Here is a 17,471-nt window from a genome sequence, read left to right as displayed (position 1 = left end):
TCTTGTTAGAGTTATTGCCCTTGAAAAGCAAAAATTTTACCAGGTGAGCGATTCAGGCTCCTAGGAGCCTCTTGTTTTGTTTTTGTTTTTTTTTTATTTTATTTATTTTTGTGGCCCTTATATAGGGTCACCTTTCCTTTCCACTTGATTTAAGTAGATGGGCCAATTTTCAAAGACTCATACTGAGTTCTCCGGTCAGGTATCTCGAAGGTTGGGCTCCACCACCAACACCAGTTGGTTCCACTGACGACTAACATCGAACGTGAGAGGCTTGTATTGGTATTCAAGGTCGCTAAAAACTTCCATCATCATGTACCAAATGTATTACTCGAAGATAATGTTTTGGTTGGCCCTCTACGAACGATTTATTTATGATGTCGCTGGCAGGTGCCGTATAAGCTTTTTGTCAGTTTTCAAATTTAAATTATACAATAAGGTCTTTATTCAAGGAATTGCATTCATAATATAAACTTATGACAAAAGAGTATCTGTTATTATAAAATTAGATTTTTAAATAGTAGAATTGACATAGGTGTTTCATTGGCGTAGCCAGAATCACTTCGGTAGACTGTCCATCCCCGTGTTCTTCGTTTATGTGAAATTCGTTAACATAAGGTTGGAATAATTTGAAATTCGGATGTGGCTATATAGGCTGGGGCATACGTTGCAAGTGATTTCGGTTGCTGTCCGGTATCAATTTTCTGTTTCGTGGGACTTAGCCGTGTTTCACTATATTGACTGATAGAGAAACTTTTCGTCTCAAAAATATCGGCTGCCACTAGACAGATTGATAATAAATGTGGCTTTTGGCTTTAAGAAGCTGTCCATGTAAAAAATCATGCAGATTCATAATATTGGCGGCACATGGTAAATTGTATCCCACTGATTTTTTTGTTGCAATGTACATGTAAATATCTTATGTTTTTCGGATAGTTGTTGTAAATCAACAATTATGGAACGCCGCAGCTGCCTTATGTATACTTATTTCTATATATGCACATACTTTTCCTCTATATGAACATATTTTTTCTATATATGCACGTACTTTTTCTCTATATGCACAAACTTTTCTATATATGCATATACTTGTCTAATATATGCACATGCTTTTTCTCTATGTGCACATACTTTTGCTCTTTATGCACATACTTTTTCTATATATGCACATACTTTTTCTCTATAGTTTTTCTATATATGCACATAGTTCTCCATATGTATAATTTTACCTGATTTTCTTGGTAGTTCTTCATGGGTATACGCGTATTCAATGTGAAAATGGCCATGGATTGAAGGAATCCTTGGTAAAAATACGCATTAAACAAAAGGCAGAGTGTGTTAAAGAGAATTGGGTTGCAAGAAGTGTACGAACATTTTGAACTTAAAGCCATAACTCCTGATATCATTAGTCTGCTCTCAAAATAAACTTATCAAATGTTAGGTATCCCAAATGCAACTAACATGATGAAATTCCGGACAGAGAGTCTTAAATATGGAAAATCCAAACCACATAAAATAGGAGGATATTCAGGAGCACCGAAATTTGATATTGATAAATTAACATTAGACAATTTGTTAGATTGTGGCTTCCAAATATCCGAAATAGAAAAAAAAAAACTTTTTAGTATCGGAGCGCACAATATATTGTTGAATGGTCCACTTTGGATTGTCAAAGGCACAGTTTTCCGAAATAGAAGGTGATGATCTGGAAAGAGTTTTTTTTTCCGGAAACCATTAAAGATTTCCCTGTGGCGAGCAAATGCTTCGACAACTGTTAAGAACGAATGGTTTAAAAAATACAACGATGGCGACTCAAGGACATCATTCATGAAATAGGTTCGTCTGGCAGACTAATGATATCAGGAGTTATGACTTCAAGTTCAAAATTTTCGTATACTCCTTGCAATCCCATTTTCTTTAACACAGTCAGCACCAAAGGCTCTGCCTTCTGTTTAATGCTTACTTTTACCCAGCATTCCTTCAATCCGGAAATAGTAAAGTATATGCATGGCCATTCTCATATTGTATGAGTATACCCGTGAAGAACTACCAAGAAAATCAGGTAAAATTATACACATGGAGAACTATATGCATATATAGAAAAACTATAGAGAAAAAGTGTGTGCATATATAGACAAGTATGTGCATATATAGAAAAAGTATGTGCATATATAGACAAGTATGTGCATATAAAGAAAAAGAATGTGCATATATAGAAAAAGTATGTGCGTATATAGACAAGTATATGCATATATAGAAAAAGGATGTGCATATATAGGCAAGTATGTGCATATGAAGAAAAAGAATGTGCACATATATAAAAAGGTATGTGCATATATAGACAAGTATATTCATATATAGAAAAAAATATGCGCATATAGAGGAAAAGTATGTACATATATAAACAAGTATGTGCATATAAAAAAAAGAATGTGCATATAAAGAAAAAGTATGTGCATATATAGGCAAGTGTATGCATATATAGACAAGTATGTGCATATAGAGAAAAAGTATGTGCATATGTAGACAAGTATGTGCATATAAAGAAAAAGAATGTGCATATATAGAAAAAGTATGTGCATATATAGACAAGTATATGCATATAGAGAAAAAGTATGTGCATATAAAGAAAAAAATGTGCATATAAAGAAAAAAATGTGCATTTATAGAAAAAGTATATGCATATATATATACAAGTATGTGCATATAAAGAAAAAGAATGTGCATAAAGAGAAAAAGTATGTGCATATATAGAAAATGTTTGTGCGTATGCAGAAATAAGTAGACGTAAGGCAGCGGCGGCGTTCCATAAACATTGGATGGTTTAGAAATTGACTTTAATGTTCCCTAACAAAGCAACCAAATTTTGCTCAAATTAGAGTTTTCCACTTTTTTTCCAACGAATTTCAATGCTTTCTATGTTTCATTTCTCTTTAATCGTTGAAGTTAATCAAATACCAACTTTCAACTTTGAGATATGATGCATTTGTGATATGAAATGGGTGAATTTTTTTTTAAAACAAATTTTGTCATGTGCCATCCACTACCTGGTTCTTGAATGGACTATACTTTGTAAGCGATTTTGGTTGATGTTCCGTATCAACTTCCTGATTCAGTGGCGTCAGTCAAATCTCGACAAAAATCTGTTTTATGTCGACTATTATTATTTTCTGATTGATTTTTGTCATTTGTTTTGTCTTTATAAAAAGTGTATATTATGGTCAAATTGACAGTTTTTATGGGGTTTGATCTTTTAAATATCTTGTAGAAACAAAACAAAAAAATGTTTGTAATGTGAATCAAAGCACTTAAACTCGTCTGCCGAGGGCGATAGGAAATGTCCATTCAGTAAACATAAATTTGACATGGAATACTTTTCTGTTATGGAAGTCATTGTTCTGTTTGTGTGTTTGGTTCAGCTAAGTTATGCAGTTTTTGTTCAGACTCAGTTCGGATGGGTTCAAGGTACACAGACTAATGATGCCCTCGTGTTCTATGGAATACCCTACGCCCAGCAACCGGAAAGGTAAGCTATTCATCAAGTTAAGGCACAGAAGACGATTCAGTTCATTATCAACTTTTATATACACAAAAGCAACAACGAAAAACATTTTAAATTCTTTTGTGTACATTTTCGTAAAAATTTACATTACAATTTTGACCTCAAAGCGAAGTTAAATGCAATATAAAACATTATGCCACACTGACAAATAAAAAAGTCTAAAAATGCTAAACATTTTAAGTTGCAAAATTCGTCGAGTCCAGCTCTCCGTAGTATACAACTATTTGTGTTAGATCTGTACGTATACTTTACTTGTCCTTATGTATATTAGCAAACAATGTACTAAGTATCATTCTGTGTAAGAATCAGGCAATGGGTGGCACATCATTTTCTCTAACTTAATCATTTTTGCATAAAATATATTCAGTACATCTAGAAAACAACCAAAAAGCCATTTAAGTTTATCCTGATGCGTCTGTGACGTAGATATTTTTTGACTGCTTATAAGAGTGGAAAAATTTTCCCGCTATTTTTCGTACTGCATTTCAACTAAATTTGACCTATCAATATCTTAAAAAGGCAAATTTTACAAACCCGTTGATGGTTATTTTTGGAGGTTATCAAGTATAATTAATTGGTAAATGCAAGAAAATCTCTGCGTTTTTTTTTCCTTCGTGTGCCACACCATATATACATTTTGCCCGTTTCTTTGACCGAGAAGTACTAAAATGTTAACAAATTGTCACATAATAAATCATTATTGATCACAATTGGACATTTACTTACTTGTACATTCTCGCGTCTTTTCTTCGGGTCAGTAAGGTTAGCATTAGAAACAAATTCCTTAGTTTTTGTACAACCGGAAAAAATGGTATGGCGGTGGCGTGACATGTCGTCATCCGTAGACATTTGATTCTGGATCAAGACTTGCATAAGTAGAAGTCTGAAGATTTCTTTGAAATCATCATAAAAGTGCTATACCATAAAAGAAAGGCTTGATTAATTTTAAGTTATTATTTGAGCCGTGTAAGAATTAGGGATCAAAACCAAGCATTCTCCTAATGTCGGGGCAATAAAAAGCGTATGGATCGCTTTGAATTTGTCAAACAAAACATTTTCTTCCATGATTTTAGGGGGGTTGTAAATTGAATTGTTTATAAATGTGGACCAAAAAAGGGCCACAGAAACAATCATTTTTTCTAATTTGAGTAACAGTGAATGAATATCTATAAATTTGAACACATGGTACCATAACACTAATGAAAGGAGTTGATTTATTTTGGATGTTGAAACAGAGGTGATCTAACTAATTTAGAAACAAGAGTAAAAAAAGGAACCTGGAACAAGCATTTTCTTAATACACGGGCAAAAATTAGCGCATTTAAATGTGTATCGCTACAATTGTAATATAAGGTGCAATACCAAATTTGAAAGAACTTGGAGAGCACATAAATGGTTTAGAAATTGTGGCCAAAAAGGGGTCGGAAACAAGCATTATTCCTTATATGACCAGATGATAGCTGAGTAAAAGTGTATAAATGTCCTTACAAATAAATGGGACTGAGGTGGATTTCTTTTTATTGTTTTGCGTATTGAACTTTTATAAATTATAAAAAGGCAAACTTTGCCAGATTCAAACCTTTTCCTGATATCCGGACAATAACTTGAGTAAAATTGTATGAATCTCTACAACTTTGCCGTACCATCAAAGAAAATCAGGGCTTTACTTTTGCTGTAGTGACATTGAGCTGTTGATTTAGTGACCAAAAGGGGCCACATCGATTCTGGTTAAAATTTGGTCCTGTGTCAAATAATTTTGTTCAATGTCAAAAATTTAATCGCAGTTAAAATTCAGAGCATATTAGGCTTAAATGCCGGGATTCATGCTTGCTCCAATCGTATTGGAGTAGAACTAGAACTAGAACTCTACAGTCGTATCAAATTACACTCCGAACATGTAATATAATATTTTTCTAGATGGGAACATGCCGTACCGCCAGTTCCTTGGGGTGGAATTTATGATGCAACTAAACCCCGACCAATGTGTCTACAGCCTCCGTGTAGCAGGATAGATCCACCGGGCACCTGTCAAGAAAATGTAAGGTTGATTTCTGAGTACTGCTGAATTCTTAAGGCATTTTTGGGCTATCGTGAGACGTCCGGGAAGACGGATGGATGTATAGCGATAAATGATAGTTTCCTCGCATAATGGACTTACAAGTAATATTTAACTCAACTAACAATTGTAAAATATAATCTTAGTCACTGACTTTAATATTTAACCAGTTGGATGAAGCATTACTTTATATCGGTATACCGAATCCTCCCATATGCATATAGGTGAATTCAGGGTTTTGATTGCAAACTCTATCAGAGGAAACGAAGATAGACTTAAGATGTATATTTATTTTATCGCTACATTCTTCATCATAGCGTTGAACAATATCGGGAGTTTCTTGCATATATATTTCGACGCAAAAGTGTAATGACCTGCCTTGAAAAACAAAAAATGTACACAAAAAAATTGCTTGTACATTTGTATTTGTTTTCATACGCGGACATATTATTACATATTATTAAAAACCACTACTGTATATGCATTGTAGATGTCAGAAAATTGTCTTTTTGTCAATGTATTCGTACCACCAAATGCCAGGAGTGGTGAGAGGAAATCCGTTATGGTATTCATCCATGGTGGAGACTATACTCAGATGTCTGGTGGTGCTCCAGCATTTAATGGCGAACATTTCGCCAACAAAGGCGACGTGATATTGGTGACGTTCAACTACAGACTTGGTATCTATAACCTTTAAAATATTTCAAGTGAAGGTTTTCGCAGAATCTTTTTGTATCGTAAAATCAGGAAGTTGGAAAATCGATCATTCACCTAAAATCAAAGTACCAACATGATATTTCTTCTATTGAATTTTATTTTCTTTGATAATGATATTTTCCAATGACACCATATCTTAAAAACATAAATCATATATAATTGTCGTTTAATTTTATGATTGAACATTATCGTTTGTAAGAACGATCTTTTCCCATGATATGATGTTTACAGCAATTAGACCCTGCCTTTGCCTTCATAAAGCTGAGGTTTACATCATTTGAATGAGTCAACAACATAAAAAAATGCCGCTTGTTTTTATGTTTAACATGCTTTTTCTTATCAAATAAAATTGCTAACACGTAATATATGTGCATGCAACATATTTCTTCACGTCGATAATAAATGCTTATACATGTACTTTAACACGTAGTTTCTTTGAGGAAACAACAAGATTAACTGACAAAAAGATATCCGTTCGTTAACTCGTAATAGTGATGCATGAACTTTCTGCTTGTGTTTTCCCCATTTATTCCTTATCATTTATTATGCGGGTCGCTTTAAAAGGTGATGATGTTGTCTGTCCGTTCGCCCGTCCCTATTAACACATCTAAAACCGCTGCATGAAATAAGAATAAACTTTCACATATTGTTATCACATAATAATTATGTGATAACAAAAATATGTGAAAGTTTCTTCGTATTCCATGCAGCGGATATAGATGTGTTAATAGCGACGGGCGAACGGACAGACAATATGATCACCTTTTAAAGCGGTCCATACAATAAATGATAAAATAAATTATTATAATATCATTTTGAGCCTATTCTTACTTACATAAATGACTTTGGGGTTTCCTGTTCCAAAACAAGGACTTAGTCATTGGTGGACCAATGGACGTTTCAAACAAAATCCCTGAAACTTTGATGAAACTTTCACATACTCATTATCACATTATGTCATCGTGCACTTTTTGTTTTGTTTTCATTGACAAATGAATGACTCGTGCGATTTCCTGATGCAGAATTTGAATACCCCACCCTTGGTGGGGGCAACTTCTTATCCGCAACTCTTCTAAATAATACTAAATGGAACTTTCACGCTTTCTTTATCACATGGTGCATTGGGCAACTTTTAAAATGTTCTTTTTTTTTCACCTGAATGACATTTGGCGTTTCCTGTGTGGATTCTTGGGGAGAATGTGGGTATCACTGAGAGACCTTTGCCCACAATTTATTCTAGCGTTTATGTATACGTATGCATTTGTTGGCTGGAATTGGCAGGTATCTGTGACCATATGATAAATTCTAAATTTTCAAATTTTATTTACATTGTGAAAATTTACACACGGTCTCAAATTTTACGCACACCAACTGAACAAAACAAATTAGATTTTATCATCATAGTTGATTTTTTTTTATTTTATTTTTAAGGTGCTTTAGGATACTTTGCCTTTGACAATGTATCAGGGAATTTTGGTATAACCGACCAGAGATTGGCACTACAATGGGTTTATACGAACATTGGAAGGTTTGGTGGGTCTCGAAATGTACGTATAAATATATCTATTCAATTGAAAAAAGCTTTTTGATTTGAATACTTCAAAAATGGTGAAGAGATTGAGAAGATTCTTCCATTACTATACTAATTACAAAACTGTACTTTTCTTGATATGGGACTAAATACTTCAATATTCTAAAGATACAGAAAATCGAATTAATGATTTCCATCTTTTACTTTGTTTTGCTAGAACTCACTTGATGCAGTGTACACGGTTCCAGTACGATTTGTCATATAAAAAATATTTTATAGATTACATTATTTGGTCAAGGCTCTGGTGCAACATCTGTGGCAATACACATGTCATCAAGGAAATCGTTGGGATATTTTAGAAGTGCAATAATCATGAGTCTACCATTCAGTTTACCGCTGAAGACATCCGAGCAAGCTTTAGCTCTTGGGCAAAACTTAACAATGTTACTAAATTGTAAAGATATTGAATGTTTAAGGTCGAAATCACCTTGGGATATTTTAGATGCGCAAGTTAATGCTTTCCTTCCGTCTGGTACTATGTTGCAAAGATTGAGGCCATGGGGACCTTTCATTGACGGTGATGACGTAGTAAGCGATGTACAGACAGCATTTCGGAGAGGTCAGGTTCACAATATTCCATTAATTATTGGCACTACAACGGCAGATGGGGCCGATTTAATTTTCAAAACATATCCAGTGCCTGTCAATGCGTTGGAATTCGAAACTATTTTAACTGCAATGAATCCGGACCAAGCACGATTGTGGTACACATTGTACACACCTCAGTCACAGAATGAAACCAGACGAGAACTAATTCAGTTTATTACAGATTATGTTTTTACTTGTCCAGTCAGGAGTATAGCAGCGTCAATGACTAGAATTAATAATACATGGGTATATGCTTTCGGTAGATCTATGGATTATCTAACGGGAAGTGAATTTGCACCTCAGTGCGCCTTAAGTGCTTGCCATGGTGCAGATCTTGCGTACCTGTTCCAAAATATTGGAAATTTAGGGTTCAATTATTCAATGATTGATATGCAATTATCAGACGAAGTATTGATTTACTGGTCTAGTTTTACAAAGTTAAACAATCCTAACGGTGATTTAGTAAGCACTGAAGATGGTGTGTTGGAGTGGTACCGGTATACAGGTCTGCCACCAGTTATCCGCCCAGTGTTAGGGATAGGACACCCACAATCGTCGATACAAGCAGACTACAGAGGGTTAATATGTAATCTTTTTGATCAAAATAATTTCAGAGTTTGACAAAGACTATGTATAGTAGATCATACAAATAAAGTGCCAAATTAGTTTTAGATTTCATTTGTTGATCGTTGTGAGAAGGTATTTTTACTGCACAAAAGAAAGTTTTCTGGCTGGAGGTTGTAAAATAGAAAAGTCATGCTATTTCTGGTGTCTGCAGTAATGATTTTACTTGTTAAGTGTAAATATTTCTAAGAATTAGGAAAATGGGAAAAATCAGAAACATGCATGTCAAAACACCACAGATCTGACAATTTAATTTCACTCAAGAGTGCTTTCTCTTTTTGAAAAGACCAATATTTGATCTTTGCATGGCTGAATTTGCTCAGAATTTTTCAACAGAATGTTAGAAAAAAATAGGATTTTGACAGAGTTATCTGTCTTTGAAATGTTCGTTTTCAGTGCATTTCAATCAAATTATAATTCAATCTACTAAAATGATATGGAAAATCTTGTCCTTTTTTTCATTGATTCTGATAGTGCAAATAGTCAAATAAAACTTTCAAAATTGTGTTTTCATACCATGTTTCACCCACTGCCCGATTCTTACAGAGACTGACAATTATCTATATCATAGAAGCTAGGAGTTTAGCCTTGTTTGCTCTAGTGTTTTTCGCAATGCCGTTGTTTTTTCAACAAAAAAATCAGACTTGCAGTAATGGAATTATCGAATTGAAACTTGAAGAAAAACAAACGGAAGTACATGCATGTTATAATTCCAATATTAAGTGAAACTCCTCCAAGAGTTACAAAACAAATCTGCGTGAATCATGGAATTTTTTGACGTATGAGTGTTTCTTATCATTTAAAGGATCGATTGCATCCGATTTTTTTTACGTTTAATAAACAACAAACTCCTTGTGCTATTAAAGACAGGAGGGGAACCCCGTACAATGTGGTTATTGCAAATACTGAATGATATGAACATGATTGATTGCCAAGAATTCCTAGAATTTTGTATTCATTTTACAATATACCCCCTCTGCACCAAAATCTGTACATTTTCACCATTAGTGAGCACAGCTAATTGGGGGACATATCAATACCCTTTTTTAGACATTTATTTCAATATTCCAGTTGATGAAGCCAAGTTTTGATCATTTATAGATCAGTTTTACTGTGTAATGCAAAAAGAGACTTCAATGCTAGAATTCAATTAAAGTGATGATTGTAAATTTTTTAAGGTATTTCCAACATCCATGTATATACACGTGTCGTGTTGAATAGTCTTAATAACTATGATAGGTTAAAGTCATCTTTGTTGAAGACTGGGTAGCGAAACTTATTTTTGTACACAAATCACAAAGGTGAAAAAGGTCAACCTTGAATTGGTATCTGTGACATCTGTGCAAAATGCCATTAGCTTATACATGTAATTTATATTTTAAATGAGTGCAACATCTTGAAAATCTCCGGATAGCGAAGTTTATATTATCTGTTATACCTGGATTACCATCTAATGGTCAGCAGTTTGCTTTTTATTTTCTTTTAAAAACTGTCGATTTCAAACACATTTTTATAACAACGGGAAAATCAATAAAAATGTTTTAATTTAGAAAAATAATCTTTTTTCTCCATTATAAGAATTTATTGATGTGAAGAAAGCACGCCATGTTCCGCTTGATTTACTTAAATGTACTTTTTTATAGAAATGTTAGCAATGATTAAAAAAGCATATTAAATTTTGATTTCAATAACTGGCCATGTGGCTAGTAAAAACTCATTTGAAGGTAATTTACATCCGCCACTCGGTCTGGCTAAATAAAAAAAATAAAATATCAAGATAGCTGCTAACAAAGAAGACAGGAAGTTGGCTCAAGCACACATACAGACGCATTTTGTATTGAAATACTCTTCCAGAGAGGGTGGGATAAATAAACTGTTGCATATTACATCAGATTGGACTTTATAAAGAATTATTCATAACATGTTGATGAGTGCGTGGTTAATTGAACTCATCAGTATAAGCGTTGATTATAGTGGAGTGTAGATTATCTCGATTTCCCGCGATTACGGAGAAACCAGTACAGCTAGTATTATAACACACTTACATGTTGAACATTTGCTCTTGAAGGATTTTTTTCTTTTTTGATTTATTTTATCTTCAAATTTGAAACACCATGTTAACAATAATAATTTGTGTTTTATGTGGGATCTTTACTGCTGTACAGGGTAAGTACGATTTAATTATATTTGTGGTTACTTTTGAAGTTAGCTAATTGGGCAACGCTATTTTGAAATTAGCTAATGGTTCATAGCAATAGCTACGAATAGTTTTGTAAGAAAACCAACTCGTTTTTTTAATGCGTAGAAAACGAATTCGAAATACATTTCTTATGTAACTGACTGAATACTGATCGTAGGTTAAGTCCAAGTAGAAAATAAGTTAACGATATATTTCATTTGATTCAGTATGATAAAAAGACTGTCATCAAAACCAATAATTACCAATGAACTCTTATTACAAAGACTTGTTTAAAACATGTATGCATTTGTATTTAAATAATTCAACCCCCCCCCCCTTTTAAAGCTTTAGAACTACACAGATTTCTTTTATCAAGATTCTGTAGAAATTATCAAACCTAAATCATGCAATGTTTTCTATTTAAAGATTGGCATATCACAAACTGAGGAATGTAGCCAGAAAAGCAATTTAAAATTGTTCCCACAGTAAGCGGAAACGCGTTTTTTTCTTGTGTGTTTTTGTGATCGTCAACATCATAAAAAACTTACGATACATGGCACTTTGTCAATGTAGTAATTGCAGTTTTGGCATTAAATCTGACTAAGCATCATTATTTTTGTGACGACTTTATAAAAGGTGACGGGATCTCCTGTTGTTGTTTTTTTTTTCATATTGCTGTTGCAATTTGCAGTCAACTTGGTTTCCGTCCTTGCTTTCAGTGCATTAATTTAAAGTTAATCTGAATGTACAAATCATCTAAGATCGCCCTATAGAAGTAGTTCTAAATAAACATGTATTTTTATCTGTAGGCGCCATAAAACAGTCATAAGCCTCATCCCACTTAACTGGTGCGTCTAAAAAGCTGTATTTCTTATAATTGTTACTTGGAATAGCTTAGTGAGAAAATTGATAGATCGATTGATTGATTGATTGATTGATTGATTGATTGATTGTTGGGGTTTAACGTCCGAGCAGCAATATTTCAGCAATATTCAGACGATGAACATGAAATGGATGATAAAATGAACATGATATGATGATGAAATGAAAAATGGGATGGGACACAAGGATAATAGGGTCGACAAATTTTTATTGCCACTAGAAAAAGGGAGGGATGGGGGAGGTCTAGCAATTTAGCCTCCTGTGGCGGAGCGCAAAGTTACCTACTCCTATCGAATGCCACAGCAGGGTTCTTTAACGTACAAGGAACGTGGCATCTTTACCAACACGGTGCACCACTATGGTTTGCGGTCAGGTTTTCCGTATTATAGCCTGACAACCCCAGCATGTAACACGCCAGGGGTACTCCATTCCACCACCTGGGGCACACATCCCAGTTGCTCTGTGGGCAGAGCGCCTAGCCCCTGGCTAGTTTTCTGAGCACTATTTAGTCGCCTTTTACGAAAGCTTAGCGCTGCTGCAGGTGGCGAGAGAAAATTGAGACAATCGCATATTAAACATTAGACATACATTACAAATGTCATTGTTGAAAAAAGCAAAGTTGACAATTGGAATCACGAAGAAAAATATCTTGAAACGCAAAGAAATGCATATACTGTAGCAATAGTTATGACAAACCATCCTTATTTTTATATAACACCGGAACTATTCTGGTCAATCCCATGTGGAATAAAAATAAGATATCAATTCCACATCTGTTAAAAGTTTGACTTCTAAACTGTTTGTTCAGGTCTTTTGCTGCAGTAATACATCACGTTTATGATGCGAATTAGTTCTGGATCATTTACTGTAGATAATCTATTGACCATAAAGATATTTGGCGCGTGGTACAACTATTCGCGTTTTGTTTTACACGAATATTCGGCACATCTTGACCTGCAATATTCCCAAGTTGTTGTTGTCACATGCACCTAATTACCTCTTAGAAATGCATAAAACAATCTTATCTGACTGGTTGTTTTAGTAGATTAGGTGTTAATTAACACTTTGATTTACGAAGATATCATTAGTTGTGTTTTGTTTTGATAAGTAAACCAGTTACATTGTAATTAATTAATCAGATTATTCGGAGGTAGCATATTAATCCTGGCCACGATTGTTTATGCATCCTTAATGCAAGTTTTTTTTTATGTACCCCTATATGAGCGTATTAATAATTTGTTCATCACGTGTTTTGATTGGACACGTTACTTAGACAGTAATATAATTATTAACTCAGTTTCAATATTTACGTGTTCACTTTACATCAAATTGACCCCGTATCGAGATTCTCATTTTATATTATGGCTGATGTGTTACGTATTTTAGTCATAATAGCATCAAAATGACGGCATCTCCCAATGCTACATGTATCTACTGTGACGGATAATAAACACGTAGTAAATTAACAAGTGATGGTAGTTTCGTATTGTAGATAGTAACGATACATTTACTAACGACACTAGAAAAGGGTGAATACGAAATCAGCTGTCATTTTACTGTGTAAAAAAAGTTGGACCAACTGTCGTTTCGATTCTCAGTATCCCTATTGTATATTATACCAATTAATGTGATTTGGAGTATTTGTTGAATCAAAGGGAGGTCGTATGCGATGAACACTTCCTATGTAATAAATTGTTATGTAAACTGTTATTTATATATAGAATACCTTTAATATCCTAAGAACTGACATCAGAAATAGAGAGTAAAATAGTATTGGGAGTACCATTTAAAAAAAAATGAGATCATGATACTTGGAAATTCATGAAAACCCATATCCTTTGAATATACCTTAAATTAGTCATTCAAATAAAACCCCACCCATGCTGCAATATATGTGTTCTGGGAATTCTACATGACCATGTGCTCTACCATCTGTATGCTATTGAGTAAGGATCATTAGTTCATACGCACTACACTTGGTGGCCTGCTGAGACACAACGATTAGGAAAATTACTGTTAAATAATCGCACTCTGAATTTCTTGAAGTGTTAAATGAAAAAGATATCATCTTGACATGATCATATTTTTGGTTAAAACCTGATTATTCAGAACACAAATCTAGCAAATGTATATTATTCATGTTAATTTTGCAAGTTTTTCATGTCGAAAATGATTCCTGTGAGTTTGGCTTTCTGTTCATTTCTATAGCGATATCTTTGAAGTAACGAATGATGTGTATCATTTTTAATGATTGTATATTTTGATTTATTTCTGCTTTGGAATATTCTGTTATTTACAGAACCTTGAAGACATACATATAAATAGGAGAAAAAACAAAAAATTGAAAGCACGCCAATCTCGATTTTTATAGAAACGTAATTCTGCATGACTTTTCACAGATGAAAAACACCGATATGACCGATTAAGTTATCTCATGTCGATAAGCAACTAACTTACATACAAATATATGCATGTGTCCATGGAAATACACAGATCATAATAATCAAGTTTCTGTGAACGAAGAGGTCATATCTCATCCGCACTGGCAAGATAATGTTAATTTTTTCTGCACTTTGACACATTAAATGAACATCGTGTAGCTTTTCTTAAATACGTTTTTCTTAATCACGTGTATGCTTATTTATAAGTTGCTCCTTCGCTTGTACATACCTTTGATTATGGTATGGAATGAAATGACGTCCGTTTCTAGAAAAAAATGCTGTTTTTGCCATAGACCATCGTACATGTATCATTCTTTTGTTCTGATTCACTTAGCGTCCGTCGTCGTCGTTAACATTTTTTAAAAATTATTCTCTGAACAACTTGGCCAATTTGAAACAAACTTGGGAGAAACGTCTCTGAGGATGTCCTATATAAAAATGGTGTGGGGATTTTTTATCCTTCGAAAAACATGGCCGCCGTTACTAAAAATAGAACATAGTGGTCAGACAGACGTTTTTCGCTACTTTTAATGTTATTCCTTCAGAAAGTCTTCTTTTCTGACATTCCCTGACTAATTAGAACCAAACATGATATAAATTTTCCTTACGGTGTTCTACGTAGAACTGATCGGGAGATTTTTAATCCTTCGAAAAACATGGCCGTCGTTACTAAAATAAAACATAGGGGTCAGACAGAAGTTTTTCGCATATAACTAAAGAAAACCGTTAGGTTTAGCCATTTTCTGACGAGGAACAAGTGTTCAGCATAATGAGATCTATCTAGATAGCCATGGTTAAATTTTCATGTAAATCTATTTATTGGAGTAATTGCCCTTCTTCGACATCTGTTTGCTATTTTTAATTTCATAATTTAAAAAACTTCTCAGAATTTAATGAAAATTGATATGATTGTTCCTTAATTAGGTATTAGCGTTAGAAATTTTTACCAAGAAAAACATGGTGGCTTTTACAAAACAAATGTTGATTATGGAACCAGATGAGCGATTCAGGCCCTGAAGAGCCTCTAGTTTTAATAAAAATTTTAAAAAATGGCGATTATATGATGAGGAAATGTGAATTCTCGTCTATAATTCAAATGCTTTGGCATTGACATATTCCGATTTGTTTATTTTCCATGTATGACATACAATAATCAGTTCAGAGACTTACTAGAATTTGTGACAGGAATGAGCTGCTAGATATGTATCAATTAACTTTCAATGACGATTATTTTTCTTTATGGTAACACTCGCTGCTAAATGTCACTGAAACTATATGTTTACAGTCCCTGATTCAACCAACGTTCCCATTCATACGGTACACAGTACACGGAAAACTGACACGGTTCACGGATACTAGCTTGTTGTATTAAGTTGTATTGACAAATATTGATAACAGACAGCAAACAAATTTCCTTTTCATTCAATCTGTGTACTAGTTAGAATTTTTCACCTTATAAATACCTGTATATAATTCGACACTCCAAACACGTGTCTAAATGAAACAATAAAATTAATTCGAAATGTCTGGCGTTAAGTTTACCGCACTGTTGTATTTATATATATATGCACAGTTACATGTAAAGCATTAAAGTAATCATACATGATCAGTTTTTGTGCTCATTATTATATTTTGATTTTGCGCACGTGCAATATTACATGTAGATGTATTTATGAAAATATTCATTGAAATTGCAGTTTACATGCGTATACTTGTAGTTTGAGGTACGTTCTCCGACATATTGGACATCATAAGCAATATCAAATTAAGTCGCAAAAGAAAAAATAAGAGGCTCCCAGGAGCCTGAAATTTGTGCTTGCTATTTTATATATATAATATGAACCAAATAACATTTTTATATATTCGTGTACATCTGCATTGTGCAAATACTTTGTTGAAAAAAGTTCTTCTCTGATTTTTTCTTTATTTGTTTTATATTTCTTTTCATGGAATTAGGAAAATATATACTGAGTTCGAAATAACTTCAAAACTTCGCATCGTAAGTATTTTCAACCCCATATATGATACACTGATATTCGTAATATATGTGTCCAATACTAATCTCATTTTTTAGCTCATCACTTTGCGTCCGTCGTCGTCGTCGTCGTGGGCAAATTTTCAATAATTTTCTCCTCAGAAACTACTAGACTGACAGGTTTTAAACTTGGCATGATTGTTCCTTAGGGTGTTCTGCACAAAATAACAGTTGGGAATTTTTATCCATGGGAAAACATGGCCGCCGTTAGTAAAAATAGAACATAGGGGTCAGATGGCAGTTTTTTGCAAATTACTTAAAAACCGTTGCCTTCAGTAAATTTCTGGCGTGGGGGTTTTATTGTTCAGCATCATGAGACGGACCTATGCCGAAATTTTCAAAACGATTCGTCAACTGATGTAAGAGTTACGGCCCCTGAGACAGTTTTTATGGCATTTTTCGCATGTGCAACTTTGAAAATCTTCTTCTCAAAATCCATTGCACAGAATTCAATGACATTTGGCATATATGTTCCTTAGGGTATCCCACACAAAATGACCGTTTGGATTTTTTATTTGTGAAAAAAACATGGTAGCTGTTACTTAAAATTGAACATAGGAGTCAGAAGGCAGTTTTTTTGTAAATAACTCAAAAAGCGTGCCTTTAGCAAATTTCTGGCATAGGGTAAAATTGTTAAGCATCATGAGAAGGACCTAGTATGCCGAATTTTTCAAAACCATTCATTGACTGATGTAGGAGTTACGGCCCCTGAAACAGTTTTTTTTTTGGTTTTTTTTTCACATGTACAACAAAATCTTCTCTAAAACCATTTAAGATCACTGAATGAAAATAAGCATAA

The 17,471-nt window shown here is 33.8% G+C and overlaps 2 protein-coding genes across 3 annotated transcripts in view; both read left to right on the top strand.

Annotated features, from left to right (window-relative positions):
- Positions 1-3,324: 3,324 nt before the first annotated feature.
- LOC148621726 (crystal protein-like) lies at positions 3,325-9,160 on the top strand. The gene is made up of 5 exons (XM_088574008.1): positions 3,325-3,523; positions 5,477-5,597; positions 6,106-6,295; positions 7,764-7,879; positions 8,143-9,160. Exons 1-5 carry the CDS (start codon positions 3,363-3,365, stop codon positions 9,130-9,132), a joined length of 1,578 nt encoding a protein of 525 aa, XP_088430134.1. The 5' UTR covers positions 3,325-3,362; the 3' UTR covers positions 9,133-9,160.
- A 1,792-nt stretch (positions 9,161-10,952) lies between these two features.
- Positions 10,953-17,471, top strand: part of LOC148621725 (cell adhesion molecule DSCAML1-like) — a 44,559-nt gene continuing 38,040 nt past the window's right edge. The window contains exon 1 of one of the 2 annotated variants that reach the window (XM_088576404.1): positions 10,953-11,301. In XM_088576404.1, coding sequence (XP_088432530.1) covers positions 11,250-11,301 — 52 coding nt within the window. In that variant the 5' untranslated portion in view covers positions 10,953-11,249. The remainder of the gene's footprint in view (positions 11,302-17,471) is intronic. The other variant, XM_088576405.1, reaches the window with a different exon arrangement.

This window comes from Perna viridis, chromosome 3 (assembly GCF_037379345.1).
Source record: "Perna viridis isolate PV_CMFRI_1.1 ecotype Kerala chromosome 3, ASM3737934v1, whole genome shotgun sequence".
NCBI lineage: Eukaryota > Metazoa > Mollusca > Bivalvia > Mytilida > Mytilidae > Perna > Perna viridis.
This window is presented reverse-complemented; position numbering and strand designations above follow the sequence as displayed.